General features: G+C 44.7%; 3 protein-coding genes across 3 annotated transcripts in view; 1 reads left to right on the top strand and 2 right to left on the bottom strand.

Moving 5' to 3' along the window:
• LOC136174351 (olfactory receptor 4X2-like) overlaps positions 1 to 25,689 on the bottom strand; it is a 74,144-nt gene extending 48,455 nt beyond the window's left edge. The window contains exon 1 of the mRNA XM_065944456.1: positions 25,596 to 25,689. Coding sequence (XP_065800528.1) covers positions 25,596 to 25,686 — 91 coding nt within the window. The 5' untranslated portion in view covers positions 25,687 to 25,689. The remainder of the gene's footprint in view (positions 1 to 25,595) is intronic.
• The window catches only part of LOC136174352 (olfactory receptor 4B1-like), a 60,603-nt gene extending 34,897 nt beyond the window's left edge, over positions 1 to 25,706 (bottom strand). Inside the window, exon 1 of the mRNA XM_065944457.1 lies at positions 25,596 to 25,706. The gene's annotated coding sequence lies outside the window, so the exon portion shown is untranslated. The remainder of the gene's footprint in view (positions 1 to 25,595) is intronic.
• LOC136174495 (olfactory receptor 4S2-like) lies at positions 7,592 to 11,639 on the top strand. The gene is made up of 2 exons (XM_065944680.1): positions 7,592 to 8,588; positions 11,134 to 11,639. The coding sequence occupies exons 1-2, from the start codon at positions 7,592 to 7,594 to the stop codon at positions 11,637 to 11,639; spliced, it is 1,503 nt and encodes a 500-aa protein (XP_065800752.1).
• Positions 25,707 to 26,785: the final 1,079 nt, after the last annotated feature.

Here is a 26,785-nt window from a genome sequence, read left to right on the forward strand (position 1 = left end):
GATGAAGGCACCAAAGGATTCAGTGTCTGGTAAAATCCAAATTATATAAAAAGGACTTACAGATCAATAACAAAAGATAACTAACATAAAAATGAAAAAAAAAAAGTAGGGGCCTTTTACAAAACTATCAAAATGGCATGACAGTCAAGAAACAGCATTCAATCTTAAAATATTCTAAATCAAAACAGTAAAAGACACAGATTTTAAAATAAAGCTACTCCTTGGAGTTCAAGGATAGATAATGGGATAGGCTAGAAATAAGCATGCAGACTTAAGTTATTGATAACGCTCAACACTTGGATTACATTATGGCTTACAGGTATTTATTTATTAAAATAATACTGAACAGGTTGTGCATGGAACAATGATGATTGAGGGCCTCAAAACCACAGTCCTGATTACATCAATTCAGTTCAACTGAGGCCCTAAACACAAAACAAGAAACCATGCAATGCCTATAAAGTGTTTATAATAATGCAGAACACATAGTAAGTATTTAACCAATGGAATCCATTATAGTTAAACTAAAGGATGGGTATTCATGGTGATCCACATCCAGGGACCATAAAAAGCAGTTATCTCCCAAGAGGGTTCCCACATTGACCAAAGCAGAGGAGGAAGTTTTGTGCATCTTTAGTGAGAATTTCCAGCAGGGAAAGCAGCCTGGAAGGCTCAAGGGAGCTCGTTACTCAGGACAGTGACAGCACCGCGTTCTCTAGGTAAAAAGCAGCTTTTCCTTCTCCTTCTCAAGCCATAGCATTTGGATTTGAAAGACCCCTAAACCAAGACTCTTGACCAAATTTACACTGAGGTGACAGCAACTCTGGATCTCGGAGAGAAAGTAAGTTAACTTTGGAATGTTCTCAGTCACATATTTGTATTCTACATTTATCCTCTGTCCTTCCTGTTTACTGAAAACCTGCCAAGATCTTAACAATGTAAAAACTTAGCTTTGCTCTAGGCGTCAAAACAAGTGACCTTGCTTTGTGACCAAGGCAGCAATTCTAAGGAATAAATGGGGGACTATTTTTCAGGAGACACCAAGTAATCTCAAAGATGATGGTTTTATATATTAAGATCAAAATAAACAGAAGATACCTAGAGGGGTCAAAAATACATCTACACCAGACTTTTGGAAAGCCACCTCTTTCAGGACAAGTGTGATGATTGATTTTCTCAGGGATTGAGCATCCAGTCAGGCAGTGGAATTTAGCATTTGGAGAAGCCTAAAGTCTCATCCGTTAGATTTTGCCTAGATCCACATTCAGTTACCGATTGAAAGTTTCTGGCATATATGGAAAAATCCACGCCTAGTTGCAGCACCACGTGGCAGGTAACAGGGTGGGGAGGGAAGATGGGTAAAAGGATCTTGCTGAGTCCCAGACTCTGGCAGGATAATGGGAGAGCTTGGATATGCTTCTCCATGATCAGAACCCTTTTCTAAGACTGTGCCTGTCCTACAGTCAAAACGACTGTCCAGTTATAAGCCGGTGGGTCTACCGAGGGCACAGATATCAGGACTCCACTAACTTATCACAGAGCACTGGTGTCCATCCTAGTTAATTACACTTTATTTAAGTTAATTAAAGTGGCAGTTCTCTCCCAGAGACCCTAGAAGAATAAAGAAGACCTCAAAAGTGAAAGTCGCCCAGTCGTGTCTGACTCTTTGAGACCCCATGAAGATGGGGTCCATGGGATTCTCCATGTAGGAATACTGGGGTGGGTAACAGTTCCTTCTCCAGGGGATCTTCCCACCCAGGGATCAAACCCAGGTCTCCTACATTGCAGGCAGATTCTTTACCAGCTGAGCTACCAGGAAAGCCCAAGAATACTGGAGTGGGTTGCCTATCCCTTCTCAGGCAGATCTTCCCGACCCAGGAATCAAACTGGGGTCTTCTGCATTACAGGTGGATTCTTTACTAAGTTGGCTACCAGGGAAGACCAAGAAGCCCTCAAATGTGACCATAATATCTAATTTAATTGTAGCGACACTGTGGAATGTGTAGAACTAGTCCCATTATTCACATAAGAAATAAAACCCAGTAAGGAAAACTAAGTTTATCCACAGTCATAGCTGGTCATTGGTAGAACAAAGATTTAATTGTTATAAAATATTGTCTTAGCCTGTGCTACATTATATCACTTAAATGTAAAATTACCATTGGCCTTTAAAAAATATGAACCTTCCTATTAAGAAGACCTCAAACCTATTTTCACTTTCATGCATTGGAGAAGGAAATGGCAGCCCACTCCAGTGTTCTTTTTTTTTTTATTTTTCAGTGGGTTTTGTCATACATTGATATGAATCAGCCATAGAGTTACACGTATTCCCCTTCCCGATCCCCCCTCCTACCTCCCTCTCCACCCGATTTCTCTGTGTCTTCCCAGCCCACCAGGCCCGAGCACTTGACTCATGCATCCCACCTGGGCTGGTGGTCTGTTTCACCACAGATAATATACATGCTGTTCTTTCGAAACATCCCACCCTCACCTTCTGTTCTTGCCTGGAGAATCTCAGGGACGACGGAGCCTGGTGGGCTGCCGTCTATGGGGTCGCACAGAGTTGGACACAACTGAAGTGACTTAGCAGCAGCAGCAGCAGCAAACCTATTATTAGTTCTACATACTTCAGAGTGTTACAACAACTAAATTAGATATTATGGTCACACACTGAGACCAGAGCCTAACCCTCAGTACAGTACTGTGGTAAGGAAGCAGAATACAAGCCACATTGTCATTTTAAATACTTTTGTAACCATGTAATAAAAGTAAAAGAAATAGGTAGAATTTATTTTTGTAATTTGATAGAGTGCCTGAAGAACTATGGCCAAAGTTTGTGACATTGTATAGGAGGAAGTGATCAAGACCATCCCTAAGAAAAAGAAATGCAAAAAGGCAAAATGGTTGTCTGAGGAGGCCTTACAAATAGCTGACAAAAGAAAACAAGTGAAAGACAAAGGAGAAGAGGAAAGATACACTCATCTAAATGCAGAGTTCCAAAGAATAGCAAGGAGAGAAAAGAAAGCCTTCTTTAGTGATCAATGCAAACAATAGAGGAAACCAATAGAATAGGAAAGACTAGAGATCTCTTCAAGAAAATTAGAGATGCCAAGGGAACATTTCATGCAAAGATGGGCTCAATAAAGGATAGAAATGGTATAGACCTAACAGAAGCAGAAGATATTAAGAAAAAGTGGCAAGAATGCACAGAAGAACTATACAAAAAAGATCTTAATGACCCAGATAACCACGATGGTGTCACTCACCTAGGTCCCGACAACCTGAAGTGCAAAGTCAAGTGGGCCTTAGGAAGCATCAATAATATCACAAAGCTATTGGAGGTGATGGAATTCCAGCTGAGCTATTTCAAGTTCTCAAAGATGATGCTTTTAAAGTGCTGCACTCAATATGGCAGCAAATTTGGAAAACTCAGCATTGGGCACAGGACTGAAAAAGGTTAAGTTTTCATTCTAATCCCTAAGAAAGGAAATGACAAAGGATGTTCAAACTACCACATAATTGCACTCATAACACAACGCTAGCAAAGTAATACTCAAAATTCTCCAAGTGAGGCTTCAACAGGACATGAACTGAGAACTTCCAGATGTTCAAGCTGGATTTAGAAAAGTCAGAGGAACCAGAAATCAAATTACCAACATCCACTGGATCATACAAAAAGCAAGAGAGTTTCAGAAAAACATCTACTTCTGGTTTATTGACTATGCCAAAGCCTTTGACTGTGTGGATCACAACAAATGTGGAAAAGAGATGGGAATACCAGGCCATCTCACCTGTCTCCTGAGAAACATGTATGCAGGTGAAGAAACAGCAGTTAGAACCAGACATGGAACAACAGACTGGTTCCAAATTGGGAAAGGAGTACGTCAAGGCTGTATATTGTCACCCTGCTTATTTAACTTCTATGCAGAGCACATCATGCAAAATGCTGGACTGGATGAAACATAAGCTGGAATCAAGATTGCTAGGAGAAATATCAATAACCTCAGATATGCATATGACACCACTCTTATGGCAGAAATTGAAGAAGAACTAAAGAGCCTCTTGATAAAAGTGAAAGAAGAGAGCGAAAAAGTTGGCTTAAAAATCAACATTCAAAAAGCTGAGATCATGGCATCCGGTCCCATCCCTTCGTGGCAAATAGATGGGGAAACAATGGAAACAGTGACAGATTTCATTTTCTTGGGCTTCAAAATCACTGCAGATGGTGATTGCAGCCATGCAATTAAAAGATGCTTACTCCTTGGAAGAAAAACTATGACCAACCTAGAAAGCATATTAAAAAGTGGAGACATTACTTTGCCCACAAAGGTCTGTCTAGTCAAAGCTATGGTTTTTCCAGTGGTCATGTATGGATGTGAGAGTTGAACTATAAAGAAAGCTTAGCACCAAAGAATTGATGCTTTTGAACTGTGGTGTTGGAGAAGACTCTTCAGAGTCCCTTGGACTGCAAGGAGATCCAACCAGTCCATCTTAAAAGAAATCAGTCCTGAGTATTTATTGGAAGGACTGATGCTGAAGCTGAAACGCCAATACTTTAGCCACCTGATGCGAAGAACTGACTCATTGGAGAAGACCCTGATGCTGGGAAAGATTGAAGGCAGGAGGAGAAGGGGATTACAGAGGATGAAATGGTTGGATGGCATCACCAACTCAATGGAGATGAGTTTGAGTAAGCTCCGGGACTTGGTGATGGACAGGCAGGCCCGGCGTGCTGCAGTCCATGGGGTTGCAAAGAGTCGGACATGACTGAGTGACCGAACTAAACTGAACTCATTTTTGTAATATTAAAATCTTGTTTAACTCAATTACACAAATTTTTATGATGTCAAACATTTTATATCACTTTACTTTTACAAATTAAATTTAAATAAAATTGAAAGTTCAGTTTTTTAATCACACTGTCCACACAGCAGGTATTCGGTACTCACAGTGAGTGACCCTATTCTACACAGCAGGCAAAGTAGGCACTCAACTAATTACTGTAAGGAGAGGTGGGAAGAAAACGTGGCTACAGCAGACCAGATACCGGGAAACTACTGGTAATATTATTAGATGTGATTAAGGCCTCATGCTTATTTTTTTTAATGCCTTAATTTCAGAGGCATGGATACTGAAGTTGAAATGACATGATGACAGATTTCCACTAAAATAATTTGGGACAAAAAAGTAAGGAAAAAGAGAGATCCATGAAGCAAATGTAGTTAAAATAATTTTACCACAGAATTATTGTGGTAAAAGTGGTAAAAAATCATTTTTTAATCTGAGTAATGAGATGGTTAGATAGCATCACTGACTCAGTGGGCATGAGATTGAGCAAGCTCTGAGAGATACTGAGAACAGGGAAGCCTGGGGTGCTGCAGTTCATGGGGTGACAAAGAGTCAGACATGACTTAGTGGCTAAACAACAAGTATATGAGCATGCATTATCTCTATTCTGTGTATATTTTAAAAGTTTCATAACAAAATGTAAGTACTGGAAATCGAGTTGGAAAATCAAAAGGTATAATTCAGTGAGCACTTCCAATATGCTGGACTGGGTTTGGTACTTGAAACAATTCTCTGAAGTAGTCAGTAGCTTTCCATTTGAAAGATGAAGTTTAAAAAAGCTTAAATAACTTGTCAAACTAATAAACCAACACAAAAATAAATACACATTGTCCCCACCTTTATACATCTTTGGTTCAAAGGGACACAAAAACAATAAAAGAAAGAAATCATATTCAATGAGAGTGATTCTTTGTATTGGAGAGATAACCATACATTTCATGATATAACATTAACTGGAGGAAGCCCTGGTGTCCTCTAGAGGGACTGACTCTCTAGAGTCAATCCTTTGACCAAAGAAATTAGGTCTCAGTGAAGACAAATAACTTACCCCAGATCTCACAGTTGGTCATTGTCAGAGGCACTACTAACCTAATTGAGAACTGGTACCTCCCCAATCCTGTAACAATGTCAGGTAAAATCTGAAGGTTTGAGTATCTTGCAAATGGTATTTCCATTTTGTGAAGCCTCTATGCACTTTCTCAAACTTCTAAACAGATGAGAAGAGACAAAAAGTGAAGTCCCAGAATAATATAATAATCTAATGTGATAAAATGCATCGTTCAAAAAACTGGCCAGCTTAAAACTCAGCATTCAAAAAACTAAGATGAATGGCATCTGGTCCCATCATTTCATGGCAAATAGATGCAGAAACAATGGAAACAGTGACAGACTTTATTTTCTTGGGCTCCAAAATCACTGCAGATGGTGATTGCAGCCATGCAATTAAAAGATGCTTACTGCTTGGAAGGAAAGTTATGACCAACTTAGACAGCATATTAAAAAGCAGAGACATTACTTTGCTGACAAAGGCCCATCTAGTCAAAGCTGTGGTTTTTCCAGTAGTCATGTATGGATGTGAGAGTTGGACCATAAAGAAAGCTGAGGACTGAAGAATTGATGCTTTTGATCTGTGGTGTTGGAGAAGACTCTTGAGAGCCCTTTGGACAGCAAGGAGATCCAACCAGTTCATCCTAAAGGAAATCAGTCCTGAATATTCATTGGAATATTCACTGAAGCTGAAGCTCCAATACTTTGGCCACCTGATGTGATGAGCTGAGTCATTGGAAAAGACCTTGATGCTGGAAAAGATTGAAGGCAGGAGGAGAAAGGGATGACAGAGGATGAGATGGTTGGATGGCATCACTAACTCGATGGACATGAGTTTGAGCAAGCTCTGGGAGTTGGTGATGGATAGGGAGGCCTGGTGTTCTGCAGTCAATGGGGTTGCAAAGACTCGGACATGACTGAACAACTGAACTAAACTGAATGTGATAAAGACAATCAGGTTGATAGTAATTTGGGAGGCCAAAGAGCTACACAGAAGGCTCATTACATCCCAGGTCTGGCTCAAAGTTGTACATTTGAAGACATGTATCAATACTTATGATCACAAATGTGTGTATATTTACATAGATTCCATATTTCCCTTGTGGCTCAGCTGGTAAAGAAACCACCTGCAATGCAGGAGACCTGGGTTCAATCCCTGGGCTGGGAAGATCCCCTGGAGAAGAAAGAGTCTACCCACTCCAGTATTCTGGCCTAGAGAATTCCATGGACTATATAGTCCATGGGGTTGCAAAGAGTCAGACACGACTGAGCGACTTTCACTTCACTTCACATTCCATATACCAACTGCAACATAGGGAAATAGCATCCTGAAATAGAAGAGTGGACTTTATCACTTGGAAACTTGATGTAAAAAGAAGATATAATTTAAATTCTCAAGCAACTATGATTCAGACAACTGACAAGTGGAGAACCTAGACTCCATGCCCAAATATATTTAAAGGCCATCAGTTTTTCTTTTCTCTCCTCTTGCTCCCTCTGTTCCACCCTTAATCTCACATAATTTTAAGAAACAGAGTATAATGAAACCAAAACCTTTAAGGGAGGAACTTTGTGAATAACTGCTAAAAAAATAAAAACAATAATGTTATATCATGTGCCCCAATCTAATTGTCCTTTATCCTTTTTCCAACAGGCAAAACACAAAGCATTTCTCTCTTGTAAACTTCCATGTTTCATGGGAAATAATGTTACTGAATTTATCCTCATGGGTCTGTCCCAAAACAGGGAAGTACAGCAACTATGCTTCATTTTGTTCCTACTCTTTTACATAATCCTCATGACAGGAAATTTTTTCATTATAATGACTGTTCTAAGGAGCCCAAACCTCAGCTCTCCGATGTACTTCTTCCTCAGCCTCCTATCCTTTGTTGACATCTGCTATTCCTCTGTCACGGCTCCCAAACTGATTATTGACTTTCAAGTCAAGGACACAAGAATCTCTTTTGTTGGCTGTATGCTCCAGCTCTTTTTCTCGCACCTGTTTGGCTGCACAGAAATCTTTATCCTCACAGTGATGGCCTATGACAGGTACGTGGCCATCTGTAAGCCTCTGCACTATTTGACCATCATGGACTGGAAATTCTGCTCCCTCTTGCTGGCGTTCTGCTGGCTAGGAGGGTTTGTGCATACTTTTGTCCAGACCATGCTCACTGTACAACTGCCCTTCTGTGGCCCCAACCTGATCGACCACTACTTCTGTGATGTCCACCCTTTACTGAAGCTGGCTTGCACAGACACGCATGTGGCGGGGCTCGTGGTGGTGGCCAACAGCGGCATGATTTCACTGAGCTCCTTCGTCATTCTTGTCGGTTCTTACACTGTCATCTTGCTTTCTTTCAAGACCCGCTCATCAGAGGGGAGGCGCAAGGCCCTCTCCACATGTGCTTCCCATATCATTGTGGTCATCTTGTTTTTCGTCCCCTGCCTCTTCATGTACCTGAGACCTTCCACCACTTTCCCTGAAGACAAGATAGTGGCTGTATTTTACACCATCATCACACCCATGTTGAACCCTCTGGTCTACACCCTGAGAAACACGGAGGTGAAAAATGCCGTGAAGATACTATGGATCAAGAGGCTGTTGGGCAGAAATAGGGGAGACCCCGACAGGAAGTTCAGTGTACTGGAACAGCCTCGGTTGTACCGGTTTCCAAAAATGGTTGCTGAGAATAGTCAGTAATCAGCCCTTAACTCATTATACAAATAAGCAATTTAATATTAATCCAATATAAGGCGTCTTGGATTTGAAGTCTAAAGACCTAGTTTGGAGGACCTCCCTTACTAGTCACTAGTGGTTTGACTTTAGCGATATTCAAATATCTGATAAGAGATATTCCCTACTGGGAGCCCTGAGTGGATTAAACATTTGTACAGAGAATTCTGACGTCAAACATAGTCTGTTTCATAGCAGATAGTTTTGTTGTCTCTGGGTAATGCCTCTAAGTCATGAGATATGTCAGGTATGTCAGGTTTGAGCAAGCTCGGGGAGTTGGTGATGGACAGGGAAGCCTGGTGTGCTGCAGTCCATGGGGTCGCAAAGAGTCAGATATGACTGAGTGATTGAACTGAACTGAACTGAACTGATGTCAGGTATATCAGTTCAGTCATTCAGTCGTGTCCGACTCTTTGCGACCCCATGGACTGCAGCACACCAGGCCTCCCTGTCCATCACCAACTCCCCAAACTTGCTCAGACTCATGTCCATCGAGTCTGTAATGCCATGCAACCATCTCATCCTCTGTCACCCTCTTTTCTTCCCACCTTCAATCTTTCCCAGCACCAGGGTCTTTTCAAATGAGTCAGTTTTTCATGTCAGGTGAACAATGTATTGGAGTTTCAGCTTCAGCATCTGTCCTTCCAATGAATATTCAGCACTGATTTCCCTTAAGATTGACTGGTTTGATCTCCTTGCAGTCCAAGGGACTCTCAAGAGTCTTCTCCAACACCACAGTTCAAAAGCATCAATTCTTCGGCACTCAATTTCTTTATGGCCCAACTCTCACATCCACACATGACTACTGAAAAACCATAGCTTCGACTAGAAGGACCTTTGTGAGCAAAGTAATGTCTCTGCTTTTTAATACGCTGTCTAGGTTTACTAATAAAGGATGATACCAAAACCAAATGTTGAAGTGGATTTCACTCTCCTTTGCCTTGAATGTTTCTCAATTTGTTAAATGGGTTGACACTACTCTTCCAACCACTTCCCAGGGTTATATAGAGAATCAAATGAGACAGAACTGCAGGTGAAAGCAATTTTTCCATGATAGGAGCTGCATTCGTGGACGTTACTGTTCTTACCATTAACTTGGCAACTCCAGACACCTAGGCAACTTATGTTTTAAGAATTTAATTTGAGGTGAAGGAGTTTCTCTCACATAGCTTTCTTTAAACAGTTCATCGATGGGAATTGTTTCTGTGGATGCTACAGTACAAGCGATGCTGGATTCAGAATGTTTAAAAACACTGCTCGCTACTGGACTACCTGAGTCAAGGAAAGGGACTTTAGTAGATGCTGTGGTGAGCCACCCACAGGCCCCTTCATTCCCTCAACTGCCCAGAGGGATGGCTGCTACTGTCTGACTCCTAATTCCTCTCCAGACACTGCCAGCCCCCAGGGCAGCACCAGAATCAGATCCTCGTCTGTAGCAGACAGCATGCAAGAACGGTCAAGGTGATGGTGAGAAGACCTGGGCCTCCTACCTCAACTTGAGACAACTCCAAAGGGCCACCCCAGCTCTAAAGCTCCTTGGGGGGCCCTCCCAGATCTTTTTGTCACTGTATCGTGGTTTGACTTCTCCCTCTGCCTAATTCTGCCCTCTTCATTGTTATACAGAAGTTAATACTGGGAGCACTTCCCAGTAAATGTTTACACACACACTCAACCTGAGAGATGTTGCCTAGGGAGTTCAACCACTGACATAGGCTTACAGTAAAAGCGGGAAATATATGCAAATATTAAAATAATTTAAATTTGGTTTGCATGTCTTGAAGAGAAGAGAGTTCTACTTTCTGAGCAGGTTTACTAACTTGTTTAAACAATAGCCAGAACGGATCAACATGTACAGGTTAAATCTTGAAGTAGCAATACAATAAACAGCGCGTGATTTTTACACGATGGCCTAGCACCTTCAACCTCTCATCACTGAAACCCAAGAAGTTTGAACAGTTCTGAGTAGTGAGGTTGTTTATCTTTCAGGAGATATAAAATCTCCTGAGGGATAAGGAAGTAAACCTGGCTTCCTTTGAGCACTAAATGGAGAGTTTTAAAATTTCAAGAAAGGTGCTCTGAAAAGCTGGCCTCCTGGGGCATAGCACCTGGTGTAGGGATCCCACACGCCTGTGTCTAAGGGCAGGACAGGCTATGGGCCAGTTGGTGACTGCTGACTAGCTACAGAAGCAGGAACCATAGCAGTTGTTGTATGCTCATTTTTGTGTGTATGCACATAGTAATCATTGTATGCTATCCCCCCTTTTTTCCACTACCTTATATCAAGAGCATAGTAGTAGCTAACATTTTAGGATTCAGATGAGATAATGATTGAACTGACAGCATCCCACAGAACTATGACTAATTTTCTTTGTAGAGAACATGAACCACAGACCAGACGAGGCTGAGAGCAGATGATGAGAGCCCTCGGGGTGGACTCCTGAAGCCCTCTGTGCTCCAGCACCACCCTCCACTCTGATTCACTGTGCAGTGAGGGTCCTCCGCAGTGACCTTCATGGTCCTCCGCAGTGACCTCCATGGTCCCCCGCAGCACCCTTCATGGTCCCCCGCAGCACCCTTCACGGTCCCCCGCAGCAACCTTCACGGTCCCCCGCAGCACCCTTCATGGTCCCCCGCAGCGACCTTCATGGCCCCCCGCAGCGACCTTCATGGTCCCCCACAGCACCCTTCATGGTCCCCCGCAGTGACCTTCATGGCCCCCCGCAGCGACCTTCATGGCCCCCCGCAGCGACCTTCATGGTCCTCTGCAGTGACCTTCATGTCCTCCAAAGCAACCTTCACGGTCCTCCACAGCAACCTTCATGGTCCCCCGCAGCGACCTTCATGGTCCTCCACAGTGACCTTCATGGTCCTCTGCAGTGACCTTCATGTCCTCCAAAGCAACCTTCACGGTCCTCCGCAGCGACCTTCATGGTCCTCTGCAGTGACCTTCATGTCCTCCAAAGCAACCTTCACGGTCCTCCGCAGCGACCTTCATGGTCCTCTGCAGTGACCTTCATGTCCTCCAAAGCAACCTTCACGGTCCTCCACAGCAACCTTCATGGTCCCCCGCAGCGACCTTCATGGTCCTCCACAGTGACCTTCATGGTCCTCTGCAGTGACCTTCATGTCCTCCAAAGCAAACTTCACGGTCCTCCGCAGCGACCTTCATGGTCCTCTGCAGTGACCTTCATGTCCTCCAAAGCAACCTTCACGGTCCTCCACAGCGACCTTCATGGTCCTCTGCAGTGACCTTCATGGTCCTCTGCAGTGACCTTCATGGACTGCTTCAGTGAATTTTTCTACTGTAATAAATACAAAGAAAACTGAGAAGAGATATAACTCCCCAGATCTTCCTGTCACATTTTTTCATTTCTCTGCCAAACTGTAGCTTGCCTCAAAAAAGTCTCAAGACCTCAGGAGAGATGCAATGTTGAGTGTCTCTGATTTCTAGTCACTGAGATCACTATCGCTTTCAACAATGACCCTGGACATGAAATTTCCTTCACTCTGCTCCAAATAAATAGAGTCAACCCTCTCTAGAAGTGTAGATACCTGTCCTTACAGACTGATGCTCTCCCCAGAATGTCTAAACCATATAATTAGTAGGTGAGTGGATGGGGACAGCCTCAAAATTAAATGCCCAAAGATTCCTGCTCTTCTTTCCAAGGTTGGGTAAATTTTCTTGGATAAGCACTTCCCAGTTTGTTGTGTGCTTCTGGTCAATATCCAGGGGTTTCAAATCACTATTTTTGACAAACTTGTCCAGTTTCATTGTTGCTTCTTAGAGATAGGTTTTGTGAGCTACTTAATCATCTATTTTGAAAGTCACACCTTCAGAAACCTTATTTTTAGTGGTTAAACATTATATACAAATATCAAAATATACTAAAACTTTAAATAATGAAATTAGGAAATCTGTGGTACATGGATAAGCATAAAGTACAGCAAAATAAAAATTTAAATGTATAGATGTTTCGTGTGGTATGAAAATATAGGGGTTCCTGCTAGCCCCATGAAGGAGGTGAGATGTGGCTGGAAGTCGGGTTATCTTCTCTGGGAGCTTCAATGAGGAGATAACCTACAACAGGGGCTACCTGGAGGAGATGGCTGAGATTCAGATGAGCCAAGATGAGCCCAAAGCCGCAAAGGAGAATGAGAAGTCACTACACATACTATATAGTATCTCATAAATCAATAGGAAATATCTCTCATTAATCTGCTCTTCCCTCCCACAGGCACACACTGCTGACCATTGCTGTAGTCAGGAGTGAATGTAAATAGCATCTCTCCAACAAAAGGTGAGGAGTGACGTGGACCACTTTCAGCCCTGACCACAGGAAGCCTCCCATGAACATGCTCCACACTCTTTCCTCTGGCACTGCCTGGATGCAGATAATACTGAGTCTCAGTAGATGTCTATCATGATTAATTGTATGTGTCAACTTGACTGCACCACATGATGCCAAATATCTGGTTAAACATTATTTCTGGGTGTGCCCATGAAGATGTTTCTGGAAAAGATTAGCATTTTCAGCTTTACTCAGTAGACTGAGTAAAGCATATTTCCCTCCCCCATGACAATATATCATCCAATCCATTGAGGTTCTGTTCAGTTTAGTTCAGTTCAGTCGCTCAGTCTTGTCCAATTCTTTGCAGCCCCATTAACCACATCACACCAGGCCTCCCTGTCCATCAGCAATTCCCGGAGTACACCCAAACCCATGTCCATTGAATCGGTGATGCCATCCAACCATCTCATCCTCTGTTGTCCCCTTCTCCTCCTGCCCTCAATCTTTCCCAGCATCAGGGTCTTTTCAAATGAGTCAGCTCTTCGCATCAGTAGGCCAAAGTATTGGAGTTTCAGCTTCAACATCAGCCCTTTCAATGAACACCCAGGTCCTGAATAGCCAATAAATAAATAAACAATTTTTAAATTTATGAGAAAGAAATGATGGCTGAAAATTTCCCTGACCTGGAGAAAGAAACAGATATCCAGATCCAAGAAGCCCAGGAAGTTACATAAGATGAATACAAAGAGACTCACACCAAGACATATTATCATTCAACTGGCAAAGTTAACAACAAGGAGACAATCTTTAAAAGCAATAAGAGAAAGACAACTTCTACGTAAAAGGAAACCCCCATAATACTATCAACAAATTTTTCAGCAGAAGCTTTGTAGGCCATAAGGCAACAATGTGCCAAGGGGGCAAAAAATGCCCCCAAGAATACTCTACCCAGGAAAGTTGTCTTCCAGAATTGAAGGAGGGACCAAGAGTTTTACAAACAAGCAAACATTGAAGGAATTGATCACCATTAGACCAGTCCCATAAGACAGGTTAAAGGAAATTCTTCAACTAAAGTGAAAGGACTCTAATTAGTAACAGCAAAACATATGAAAATATAAATCTCACTGATAAAGTTAAATATATAGCTAAATTCAAAATACTCCAATGCTGTAACAGTGAAGAATAAATCACTTATTACTCTAGTATGATGGTTAAAAAATAAAAGTATTAAAAATAACTATAACTACAATAGTTTGTTAACAGACATACAGAGTAAAAAGACATAAATTGTGATGTCAAAAACATAAATGTTTGGGGTACTAAAAACGTGAAGCTTCAGTATGCATTCGAACTTAAGTTGTCATCAGCTTAAAATAGACTATTATAAATATGTTTCATGTAAGCCTTAAGGTAAACAAAGCAAAAAGCTATAGTAGATACCCAAAAGATAAAAAAAGAAAGGAATCTAGGCTTAGGAATCACAAAGGAAGAAACCAAGAGGAAGAAACAAAGGAATTATAAAACAGCTGGAAAACAATTAAATAAAAATGGCAATAGTAAGTCCACACCAATAATGATTACATTAAATGTGAATGAATAAAATTCTCCAATCAAAAGACATAGAGTGTCTCAGTGAATTAAAAAGACCCAACTATATGATGCCTATACCCCTTCAACTTTAAGGCATAGAGTGAAAGTGAAGGAATGGAAAAAGATATTCCATGCAATGGAAACCAAAAGAGAACAGGAGTTGCTGCTCTTATATCAGAAAAAAAAAATCGACTTTCAAAGAATGTAACAAGAAGAATTTCCCTGGTGGCCCAGTTCTTCAGGATCTGCTTTCCAATGCACGGGACTCATGTTCGATCCCTGGTCAGGGAACTAAGACTCAGCATGCTGCCCAGCAAATAAACACACTGCAACTACTGAGCCCCCACACTCTGAGCCCCCACACTCTTCCAGCCACGACTAGAAAATCCACGTGCCACAAGGAACCATCCCACAACGCAATGAAGATCCTGCATGTTGCAACTAAGACTTGTCACAGCCAAATAAACAAATTTTAAAAAATAATAATAATGCAACAAGAGAAAAAGTAGATCATGATATAGTAAAAGAGGTTAATATATAGAATCTAAAATAAAAGGTCAAACTCAGAAACCCAGAGTAGAAACAGTTTCCAGGCACTGGGGGAAATAGGGAAAGCTGGTGAAAGGGTACAAGCTCTCAGCTGTAAGATGAATAAGATCAGAGGACTTAATGTATAGCCTAGTGACTATAGCTGACAACACCATATTGTGTAATTGAAATTCACTAAAAGAGTAGACCTTAAATATTCTCACCAAAAAAATAAATATGAGTTTGCAGAGTGACGGATGTATCAACACTAGCCTTTTATATATATATATATATATATATATATATATATATATATATATATGTATGTATGTATATATATATATATATATGGAATCACCACCATGTATAATTTACCTTACGATTTCATTTGTCAATCCCTCAACAAAGCTGAAATTGAAAATAAAATAAGAAATTGAAAATAAAATAAAAAATAGAAAAAAAGAATGCTTCTATGGACGAATTGGTGGTGGTGCTTTTGTCGCTAGATCGTGTCCGACTCTTGTGACCCCATGGACTGCAGCCCACCAGGCTCCTCCATCCATGGGATTCTCCAGGCAAGAACACTGGAGTGGGTTGCCATTTCCTTCTCTACAGGATCTTCCCAAACCAGGACTCGAACCCAGGTCTCCTGCATTGCAGGCAGATTCTTTACCATCTGAGCTACGAGGGAAGCCCATGGACTAATTGTGTCTGCCAAAAATTCATGTGCTGAAGTTCTAACCCTTAATGTGATGGTACTTGAGATGGAGTCTTTGGGAAGTAATTAGAGTCAGAGGAGGTACTAAGGGTAGAACCTTGATGATGGAATCAGCAGAAGAACCCGTTCTCTCTCTTGCTCTCTTTCTCTCCACGTGCCATGTCAGGACACAGCCGGAAGGCAGACTCTGCAAGCCGGGAGGCATGTCCTCACCAGGGGACCAAATCCACCAGCACCTTGATCTTGAGCTGCTGGCCTCAGAGCTATGAGAATTACATTCCTGTTGCTTACCCACCCCATCCGATATTTTGCTATGGCAACGAGGCCTAATACAGGTGAGCATATCTACATACACTGATATTGAAAGAGCTCCAAAATGTATTATGAAACTTTTTTGAAAGTTGAAAAATATGTGTAATACATATGTATTATAACATGTGTATGTGTAATACAATGTAAACGTAGAAAGGAAAACTGTTGATCAATCCATGTATTCTCAGCGGTTTCTACTAACACTCCACAACTCAGATGTTGTTAGCCTCTTTGCATTTAATAGAAAAAGTTCTCTGCTGTTACAAGGATCATCAAGGGAAGAGAAACAGCCAATTAGTTTTCTGTCCTGTGAATACAGTGATCAGTTATTCCTCCACTTTCTGGAGGCCACACTAGGGTTTTCTGGCATGATGACAACTCTAGGCAATTAATTATGCCCTCCGGAGCTGAGGCAAAGAGTTAAGAAAAGTTTGCAAGGGGGCAAATTAATGCCATCCCTTGGGGGTTCTTCAGAATGGAGAAGTTTCTTTCCCTCCTTGAGATCCCCAGGAGCTTCAGGCAAGTAATTAAAGGCATGGTTGGAAGCTTCAAGAGCACATCCCTACTAAATGTGCAAGTCACTAACGAGGTCACAGTTCCTGACACCTGTAAGCGCACTGTGGACCTCAACCAGGACACAGCATCTGCCAGCATCCCCATTAGGTCCACAGAACCATATAGAAGCAGCTGGGTTGCCATGCCAATGCAGAATGGAAGCCATTTCTTTCCCATCTACCTCTTCTCCAGACAGGTGGCTCTTACCCCTGCGAGGTGCCAGGCGTTGAGCTGAGCACTTCACCCACTGGTCTCACCAACATGGCACAGAATGCCCGTGCTCACCAGGACCCACAGCTCTCTTCCTCCAGGGTACCCGGTCAAATGTTCCCCCACCGATGGAAGGTGGACGAAAGTGGTACATGTCACTTACAGACCTGGCCCATAGAATCCCCCCTCGCACTGTCTCCCGTGTTCTCTTCCTCATCTGCCAGCTTGACAGTGACCCCTGGATGACCTCGACAAGCTTGGGTTACAGCTGGTGAAGCCTGTAGCAGTCTACGTCCTTGAACAGTGCCAGCCACATTAAACTGTGACATAGGTATTAAACCACTGAGATCTGGGAGTTATTTCTTATAAAACCAGTTAGTTTAGCTAGCTCATTCAGTCTACTTCACCATCTGGTGAAACCTCACCATTCAATCTATTTCACCATTTTTCATTTCACAAATTAAATCACATCATTTATTTGCCCAACTAATGGCTCAAGGCCACCTCTGCCTTAATAACCAAAGTCCTTTATCTCTTACATAATGATGGATACCATCTCTTCTCAGAACATCAACTTCTGAGTTCCTTTTCTTTTTTTACCATCATCATCAATAACTCTTATTTGTTTTTAAACTATGTCCCTTGACAAACCACATATTGATGAAATCTATCTTTGGTCATCATTGAAAGATAAAGACCAAAAGATACTAGAAAGTAAGATACAGTTAAACTGTATCTTCCTTTCACCAAATCTCTTCTTTGACTACCAAAATGACGTTTTCAACCAACCTTGTCACAGATTTCACAAGGGAATATTAATAATAATTACCAGACTGTAAAGAGAGGTTGATAATGAGTTGGGGGTGAGATGACGTGGTCAGCTCAGAACCCACGCCTTGGCGGCGAACACACAGAAGAGGAGGGGGCTGTCACAGAGGAGGGTCACAGATCCTCCCTGGAGTGAAGCTGCTGTTCAGTCACTAAGTTGTCTCCAACTCTTTGAGACCCCATGAGCTGCAGCACGCCAGGCTTCCCTATGCTTCACAATTTCCCAGAGTTCGTTCAGACTCTGACTCATCCAAGTCAGTGGCGCCATCCAACCATCTCATCCCCGGTGTCCCCTTCTCCTCCTGCCCTCAGTCTTTCCCAGCATCAGGGTCTTTTCCAATGAGTCAGCTCTTTGCATCAGGTGGCCGAAGTACTGGAGCTTCAGTCTCAGCATCAGTCCTTCCAATGAATATTCAGAGTAGATTTCCTTTAGGATTGACTTGTTTGATCTCCTTGAGGTCCAACAGACTCTCAAAATCTCCTCCAGCCCCACAATTCAAAAGCATCAATTCTTCAGCACTCAGCCTTCTTTATGGTCTGACTCTCACATCTGTACATGACTCCTAGAAAGAGCGCTTGACTATATGGACCTTTGTCGGCAAAGTAATATCTCTGCTTTTTAATACAGTCTAGATTTGTCACAGCTTTTCTTCCAAGGAGCAAGCATCTTTTAATTTCATGGCTTGCAGCCACTGTCCACGGTGACTTTGGAGCCCAAGAAAATAAAGTCTGTTACTATTTCTACTGGGTGCCCCAGCCCCAGGGTCTGACACTGGGAAGACGGTTTCCAAATCAAAGCTCAGTCTGCTTGCTGCAGGACAGGTCAGTGATCAAGAGAGGAGGTGTTGACGCCTGGTATCTGATGGCAGGCTAGTGCTGTAGAGTACATCTTATGGGGTCTGGGTGCCAGTTTCTTTTATAGAACAGAGAGGGGAGGAGGAGGGCCGGAAGTGAAAAGGCCATTGCTGTTGTTTAGTCACTAAAGAAACTCTTTGCCATCCCATGGACTGTAGCACACCAGGCTCCTCTATCCAAGGGATTCTCCAGGCAAAAACACTGGAGTGGTTTGCCATTTCCTTCTCCAGGGGATCTTCCTAGCCCAGGGATTGAACGTGCAACTGTTTATATCTCCTCCACTGGCAGGCAGGTTCTTTACCAATAGCGCCACCTGGGAAGCCCAAAGAGGGAATAAATCTTGCAAAACATCTCTTGACTTGGCCAATATGGAGTGGGGGAGGGGCGGAATATATCAATTTCCTCTTTCATGCCGCCATCCGCCGGTGGGCAGGGTCAGAAGGTCTCCCTGAGAGTTGAACAAAGGCACTTCAGTTTGACACTCTGGCAGAGGTGCAGGTCCCAGAGGCAGACCATTATATACGCTTACAGCTATAGATCAGTCCATCCTAAAGGAAATCAGTCCTGAATATTCATTGGAAGGACTGATGGTGAAGCTCAAACTCCAATACTTTGGCCACCTGATGCGAAAAACTGACTCACTGCAAAGACCCTGATGCTGGAAAGATTGAAGGCAGGAAGAGAAGGGGACAACAGAGGATGAGATGGTTGGATAGCATCACCAACTCGATGGTCATGAGTTTGAGGAGGCTCCAGGAGTTGGCAATGGACAGGGAGGCCTGGCGTGCTGCAATCCATGGGGTCACAAAGAGTCGGACACAACTGAGTGACTGAACTGAACTAAACAGCTATAGACAACATCATGTTACTGACTATAATAACAAAAGCAATGAAAAACAAAGGCTAAAGTCAAAGAAACAGATCCAACGTGGAACTGGGTTTTGCTCTTCCCTGTTATGAGAGTCCCCTTCAGTTCAGTTCAGTTGCTCAGTCGTGTCCGACTCTTTACGGCCCCGTGAATCGCAACACGCCAGGCCTCCCTGTCCATCACCAACTCCCGGAGTTCACTCAAACTCATGTCCAAACCACTTCAGTACTCTTGCCTTGAGAACCCATGAACAGTATGAGAAGGCAAAATGACAAGACACTGAAAGAGGAACTCCCCAGGTCAGTAGGTACCCAATATGCTACTGGATAAGTGGATAAATAACTCCAGAAAGAATTCAGGGATGGAGCCAAAGCAAAAACAATACCCAGTTGTGGATGGGACTGGTGATAGTAGCCAGGTCCGATGCTGTAAAGAGTCCCCTTAGCTGGTTTTAAAATCAGAGACTTACAGGAGGACTGAAAGAAGCTAATACTTCACTTGTGAGGGGCATGACTTCACTTGTGAAGATGGTACACGTATGCTTGCTTATTCCTGGGAACAGCGCAGACAAAGAGACTGAAAACCGCCTGGGGCTCTGACTGGTTCTCGGTACCCCCTGTACGCACCCCACCCACACGGGAGGCCACTGCAGCCGCTCTTGATCCCGGTGCTGTTCTCCACTAGGAAGAAGTGCTGCGGCCGAGGAATCCGCGCTCGCCTGGAAGGGACCCATGAACCAGCTCAGACCCGATCCTCAGGGTTTCTGCTCCTGCACCTCGGGCCCTGTCCACGCTCCCAGTAGAGTGCTGACAGCTGCTGAGCACCAAAGAATTCCTGGCTCTGGCTCCAGCTCTTCCACCTCCAGCCCTACCTCCCACCAAGGTGGTAGCTGCTTGTACACCCTCGGGGACGGTATGACCCGTGCTCAAAGCCAGCTCTCTGAGTCTCTTTTTCGCAAACCTGCTTTCCTCCATTGCCATCTGACAACCTGAATTGCTTTCTCAGCACAGTCCTCTGGCGCCATCTAATGGCGACATGCAAAATCGCTGCCAGGCCTCACCTGCCTGCAAGAAAGTGAATTAAGCTGTATCTACAGATGCTGAGCGGAGAAGGAAATGGCAACCCAACTCCAGTATTCTTGCCTGGAGAATCCCGGGGACAGAGGAACCTGGTGGGCTGCTGTCCATAGGGTCGCACAGAGTCGGACACGACTGAAGCGACTTAGCATGCATGCATGCATTGGAGAAGGAAATGGCAACTCACTCCAGTTTTCTTGCCTGGAGAATCCCAAGGACGGAGGAGCCTGGTGGGCTGCCATCTATGGGGTCACACAGAGTTGGACATGACTGAAGCAACTTAGCAGCAGCAGCAGATGCTGGGAAAAACTGAATGCAGGAGGAAAAGGGCACAACAGAGGATACGATGGTCGGATGGCATCACTGACTCAATGGACATGAGTTTGAGCAACCTCCGGGAGTTGGTGATGGACAGGGAGGCCTGGCGTGCTGCAGTCCATGGGGTCACAAAGAGTCGGACACGGCAAAGCGACTGAACTGAACAGTTTATAAGGGAGCTTTCCAGGTGGCTCCGTGGTAAAGAATTCACCTTGCTTAATGGAGAAGACGAGGGAGGCATGAGTTTCATCCGTAGGTCGGGAAGATCCCCTGGTGTAGGAAATAGCAATTTCGTGGACAGAGCAGCAAAGAGTTGAACACGATGACTGAGCACACACACCATTTATAGGGTGACGCCTAGGCCCTCCTGTTTTTCTTCTGAGGGCCCAGGGACCATCCAGGAAGGGAGCCGTGGAAGCCCAGACGGGGTGGGAGAGCTGGAAGAACTTTGAGGAGCAGGGCTAACCCTCTTTTCTCCCTGCCTCCTCCCCCTGCCCCCCAGGTGCCAACCACGCTCTCCACCCTGGCAGACACACACTCAACCCAGAGCAAGAAGGTGGGCCCCTGTTGCCTCCAGCTTAGCTCAGAATCTAATACCAGAAATTTAACTTTCACTTTTTAACAAACTCCATGCAACTGGAGGTACTCAAAAAAGCCTTGGGTTCACACTCATTTTGAAGAACTTGGTAAATTTGGACAACTATATCTTGAAATATGTTTTAGCTTACTTTTCTGAGTCAAGAAGAAACATGCTAAAGTGTTAAATTAGTCTCAACAAGAACTCCATAGTCAGTGGGGAATATAAAATTTAGGAAAGTAAAAATAAAAGCCACTCATAACCCCCCACCATTGGGGGCTTCTCTGGCGGTTCAGTGGTACAGAATCCGCCTGCCAATGCAGAAGACACGGGTTCGATCCCTGGTCTGGAAAGGTCCCACAGGCCACAGAGCAACTAAGCCTGTGTGTCAAAACTGCGAAGCCTGTGCTCCAGAGCCCGGGAGCCTCAACACTGAGCCCCCTGGACCTAGAGCCTGGGCTCTGCGCCAGGAGAGGCCGCTGCGATGAGAAGCCCGCTCCCTGCAGCTAGAGAGCAGGCCCCCCGGTCACCGCACCTAGAAAAGAGTCCTCAGAGCAACGAAGACCAGCACAGCCAAAAAGAAATGCTTTTTAAAAAATTATAACCCCACCCTTACATCACTGCAGTGTTCTTTCTTATCTTCTTATGTACTTACCTAACTGCTTCCTGGAATTATCTTCTTACAGTTCTATAAATTGCTTTTCTCACTTCAGCTTTACACATTATAAGAACCCTGATGATCACTTTATTTTTATTTCCCATTTTAACAGAGCAGAAACCTCTGGGCCCTTCCCAGGACAGACCTCCCCCCACCCCCCACCCTCCCCACCGTGTCCTCTGCCTGCCTCTCGTCTGCAGAAAAATTTTAGCGGAAGAATAAACTTAGGGACTTCCATGGTGGTCCGGGTGATACAGTTCCGTCCCTGGTCTGGGAAGATCCCACATGCCATGGGCAACTCAACCCATACATCACGACTATAGAGCCTGGGGGCTCCAACCACTGAAGCCCCTACACCCGAGGGCCCAGGTTCCACCACAGGAGAGCAGACCCCAATCGCGGCAACTAGAGAACACCTACACGCAGCAATAAGACCCAACACAGCCAGAAACAGGATACGTTCAATCAGAGAAGTGAGAAAACGCAGAAGAGAAGCAGCCAAATGGGACAAAATAATAGCAGTTTAGCCTTTAGAGTCAAGAACATTTAGTTCCTCCTCAAGGGCTGTGAAGTCAAAGCGAAAATCATTCGGTCATAACCGACTCTATTGCAACCCTATGGACTGTAGCCCGCCAGGCTCCTCTGTCCATGGGATTCTCCAGGCAAGAATACTGGAGTGGGTAGCCATTCCCTTCTCCAGGGGATCTTCTGGACCCAAGGATCGAACCCGAGTCTCCTGCACTGCAGGCGGATTCTTTACCATCTGAGTCACCAGGGAAGGCCTCATGGCCTATAGATTCATCTGTTTCCAAAACCAGTGCTAAACCCGAGGCTCTAACGGGATTCCCTGCTTCCAGGCTCCCGACAGCCTGAGCTCCATGCAGGGACCAGGGCGTCAGGACTCTGCCCTGGAAACACTGATGGATGGCCTCCCAGGGCTCGTAGACTAACTTCCCCTTTCCTCACGAAGCTCCACTCGATGGGCCCCGACCACCTCTCTGGCTTCGTACTGTGCCCTCAGCTCCGTCACCAGCAAGGCCCCAAAGACCACAGCCTTCTCACTGCCCTTCAAATGGCAAACCCACTCCTGCCACGGGTTTGTCCCAGGCTGCCCCCCACCCTGCCCACTCCCTCGGGGCTGCTCTCTCACTCCAGCCGGAAGGGATCGACAGACTCATGTTCAATTCCTTCTTCACTTCCTGCCTCTCCTGTAGGCCCTTAAATTCCACAAGGGCAGTGAGCACGCCTTCTTTTTTTCCTCACAAACATACATACTACGGGCCCACTGCCAGCCCACAGTACTTGATCAAAACAAATTTAAGTTTATTTAAAAAAAAAAAAAAAAAACAGCTGAACCTCCCAGGTGTTTGAGATGTCCCGGGCAATATCCTGAGTGTCTCGGCACGTCACAGCGTCACAGCATCACACGTCAACATCACAGCGTCACACGTCATAGCGTCACACGTCACACGTCACAGCGTCACACGTCACCACGCTCTTCCGTCTTCTTTCCTTCTGAGCTAACCCTCAAGGCGCCCTCTCAGCTGGGACAAGAAGGTAGGCCCTGGAAGTTTCCCAGTTGAAGGGGTAATGGTCACGGGACCATTCAAGACATGCGGATGGATTCAAAATACACGCGGGACGATGCCCTCCGAAGACACTTAATCTCTAGACTGCTTCGATTTAACAAGATGACGCCCACCCGGGCCCACGTCCACTCAGGCCCTCGAGGCTGTGGACTCAACAAGCCACAGAAGTTGTTCTCCAAACTCTTCCCAGGCGAACTTCAGCTCTCTGCCACCTACTGCTTCTCATCTTTTTTTTAAGAGAACAAATTGATGGCTCCCAGAGAGTAAGCATCGGAGGAGGGATACTTAGAGAGTTTGGTATTGACGTGTGTGTGTGTGTGTGTGTGTGTGTGTGTGTGTGTGTGAGTGGGTGGGTGTGAGTGTGTGCTCAGTCATGTCTGACTCTTTGCAACCCCATTGACTATATATATGTAGCCCACCAGGCTCCTCTGTCCATGGGATTTTCCAGACAAGAATACTGGAGTGGGTTGCCATTTCCTCCTCCAGGGCATCATCCCGACCCAGGGATCAAACCCACTTCTCTTGTGTCTCATAAATTGGCAGGCAGATCCTTACCGCTGAGTCAACTGGGAAGCTCCACTGACGAGTACACACTGCTATCCTGAAAATGGATAACCAACAAGGTTAATGGATAACCAACCTACAAGTTCCCTGTAGCACAGGGAACTCTGTGATCAGGCCTCTGAACTTTGGACCCGAAACGTCCTTCTCAGCACCATACATCTGGAAGCATCTTTTTAAAAGCAAAAGATTTTCTATCCTCACTGAGGCAAGTAATCACGTCTGGAACAATTACATTGTCATATGCTCCAGATCTGTGCTTTCTGCCTAATCAGAAAAAATAATTACAGCAACAGTCTTCAGGCAGACCTGGACATACTACAGGAATCCATGCCTGGAAAACTGACCTGATTTCACCCAGTATTTCAAATAAACAACTCAAGAATGTGCTGGAATTCTCAGTAGTTATTTTGACTTGGCAAGCAGGCCAGCATTTAGCTGTTGTCTCCAGATGGCTGGCACAGGCGAGGAGGATGAGAAATAGAGAAAGGGAAGTGGGGAGAGAGAAAGATTGAGAGGGTGCGATCAGCAAAGCAAACGAAAGATCTGCTAGGATCCCTGCTTGCTCTGCCAACAGCGAAGAGCACTGAGGACCTCGTGGGACCTGGAGGTCAGGGAAATGTGGCTCCGGCTGAACGTGCTACAGTGTGGTCTGTTCTGTGCGGGAAAGTACACCGTTTACTCCCACTAACCTGCCGAGAGTCTGGTGTGCCCCTTCCTTCCATCCTACTGTGGTCGCTCACCTTTGTGATCACCATGCAGTTTCCAAGCAAAGAAAATAGCGAAGACAGAGTGTGTGAGTGTGTGTGTGTGTGTGATCACCATGTGGTTTCCAAGCAAAGAAAATAGCGAAGACAGAGTGTGTGTGTGTGTGTGTGTGTGTGTGTGTGTGTGTGTGTGTGTGTGATCACCATGTGGTTTCCAAGCAAAGAAAATAGCGAAGACAGAGTGTGTGAGTGTGTGTGTTAGTCGTTCAGTCGTGTCTAATCCTTTGCAACCTGGGCTGAAGCCTGCCAGACTCTTCCATCCATGGAATTCTCCAGGCAAGAATACTGGAGTGGGTTGCCATTCCCTTCTCCAGGGGATCTTCTTGACCCAGGGTTCTAACCCAGGAGTCCCACACTGCAGGCAGATTCTTTACCATCTGAGCCACCAGGGAATCCCATATGTCTCAGTAGGTTTACTTATTTATATATGTACACACACACACACACACACACATGACTCTTAAAGCTGAGACTGTTTTTGTCAACCAGGCTTACAGTCCCAGGGTTCTTCCCTGCCAGGGTCATCAGCCACCACCTCACCTCACCTTACGTCACCCTCCCTGCAAGCTCACATCCCAAAGGCTCGCCAGCCTCCAAGCGGACACATTCACCCTCTGCCTTCCCCCTTATATCCTCCTCCTAAAATCCTGCTCAAGATTCAGCTCACCTGCCATCCCCACTCTCACGCTCCTGGGATTCCTGTCTCCTGCTTCTTTAAATTGCTTCTGGTATTTTTCAGGTTCATTTTGCACTTGCATCCCTCATGCTCCTGGCCCTCTGGACTGTCCACTTCTTCCTGGCAGGACTCGTGCGGTGTTCACCTTTGTCTTCCTGATGGGCCTGAAGCAGGGGTTGAGTGATGAGCACATAGCAACACTTTCTCTTTGACACACTGTGGCTGCACTGCCTTAGTGAAAATAAGCTGGTGCATCCAGGCATGATATACCATTTTGCATCATATGTTCATCATCTGTTAGATTCTAACATACTAAGGATTTAATTTACATATGCTTGTCTACCTCCTCTTATTTCACTGGTGAAGAATCTGCTTGCAGTGCTGGAGACTTGGGTTTGATCCCTGGGTTGGGAAGATCCCTTAGAGAAGGGAATGGCTACCCACTCCAGTATTGTGGCCTGGAGAATTCCAAGGACTGTATACCCACGGGGTTTCAAAGAGTCCGAATACAACTGAGTGACTCATTTTCCACAAGGGCAGAGATTTCTATGTTCACAGTTGAACTCTCAGCCACCAAGGTATAGTTCCTGGTGGACAGTAGGTACTCAATACATCACTGTTGAATGGATTGCCTTATTTCAGGAAAGAGGACCAAGAGATATCTTAAAATCATCTCAGTCTACTTAAGAGTTTGCATCAACGCATAAGGGAGTGAGATGAAAGAAAAACCCCCCAAACTGCTACTGTCACCCCGAAAATTTTGAGAGTCCCCAAATCCATCAACCAGAAAGCCTCTAAAGATCTGGAGGCTTGCCTAAGGCATTTTAGCTGCCTCCAAGTGGGTGTCTGTCCACCTGCAGACCCCTGGATCCCACCCTCTGAGAACACGTGCCCCCACACGTTAGAGGCCCACTCACTCCCCCCAGGTCCCCACTTCATCATCCGCCATGTGTGTTTTGGGCTGACTTTTGTTGCTGCTGTTGTTTAGTTGCTGAGTCATGGTCCAACTCTTTTGTGACCCCATGGACTGTAGCCCACCAGACTCCTCTCTCCATGGGGTTTCCCAGGCAATAATACTGGTCCTCCTCCAAGGGATCTTCCCGACCCAGGCATCAAACCTGCATCTCCTGCATTGCAGGTGGATTCTTTACCACTGAGCCACCAGGGAAGCCCTTTGGGCT

This window comes from Muntiacus reevesi, chromosome 9 (genome assembly GCF_963930625.1).
Source record: "Muntiacus reevesi chromosome 9, mMunRee1.1, whole genome shotgun sequence".
NCBI classification, from domain to species: Eukaryota; Metazoa; Chordata; class Mammalia; order Artiodactyla; family Cervidae; genus Muntiacus; species Muntiacus reevesi.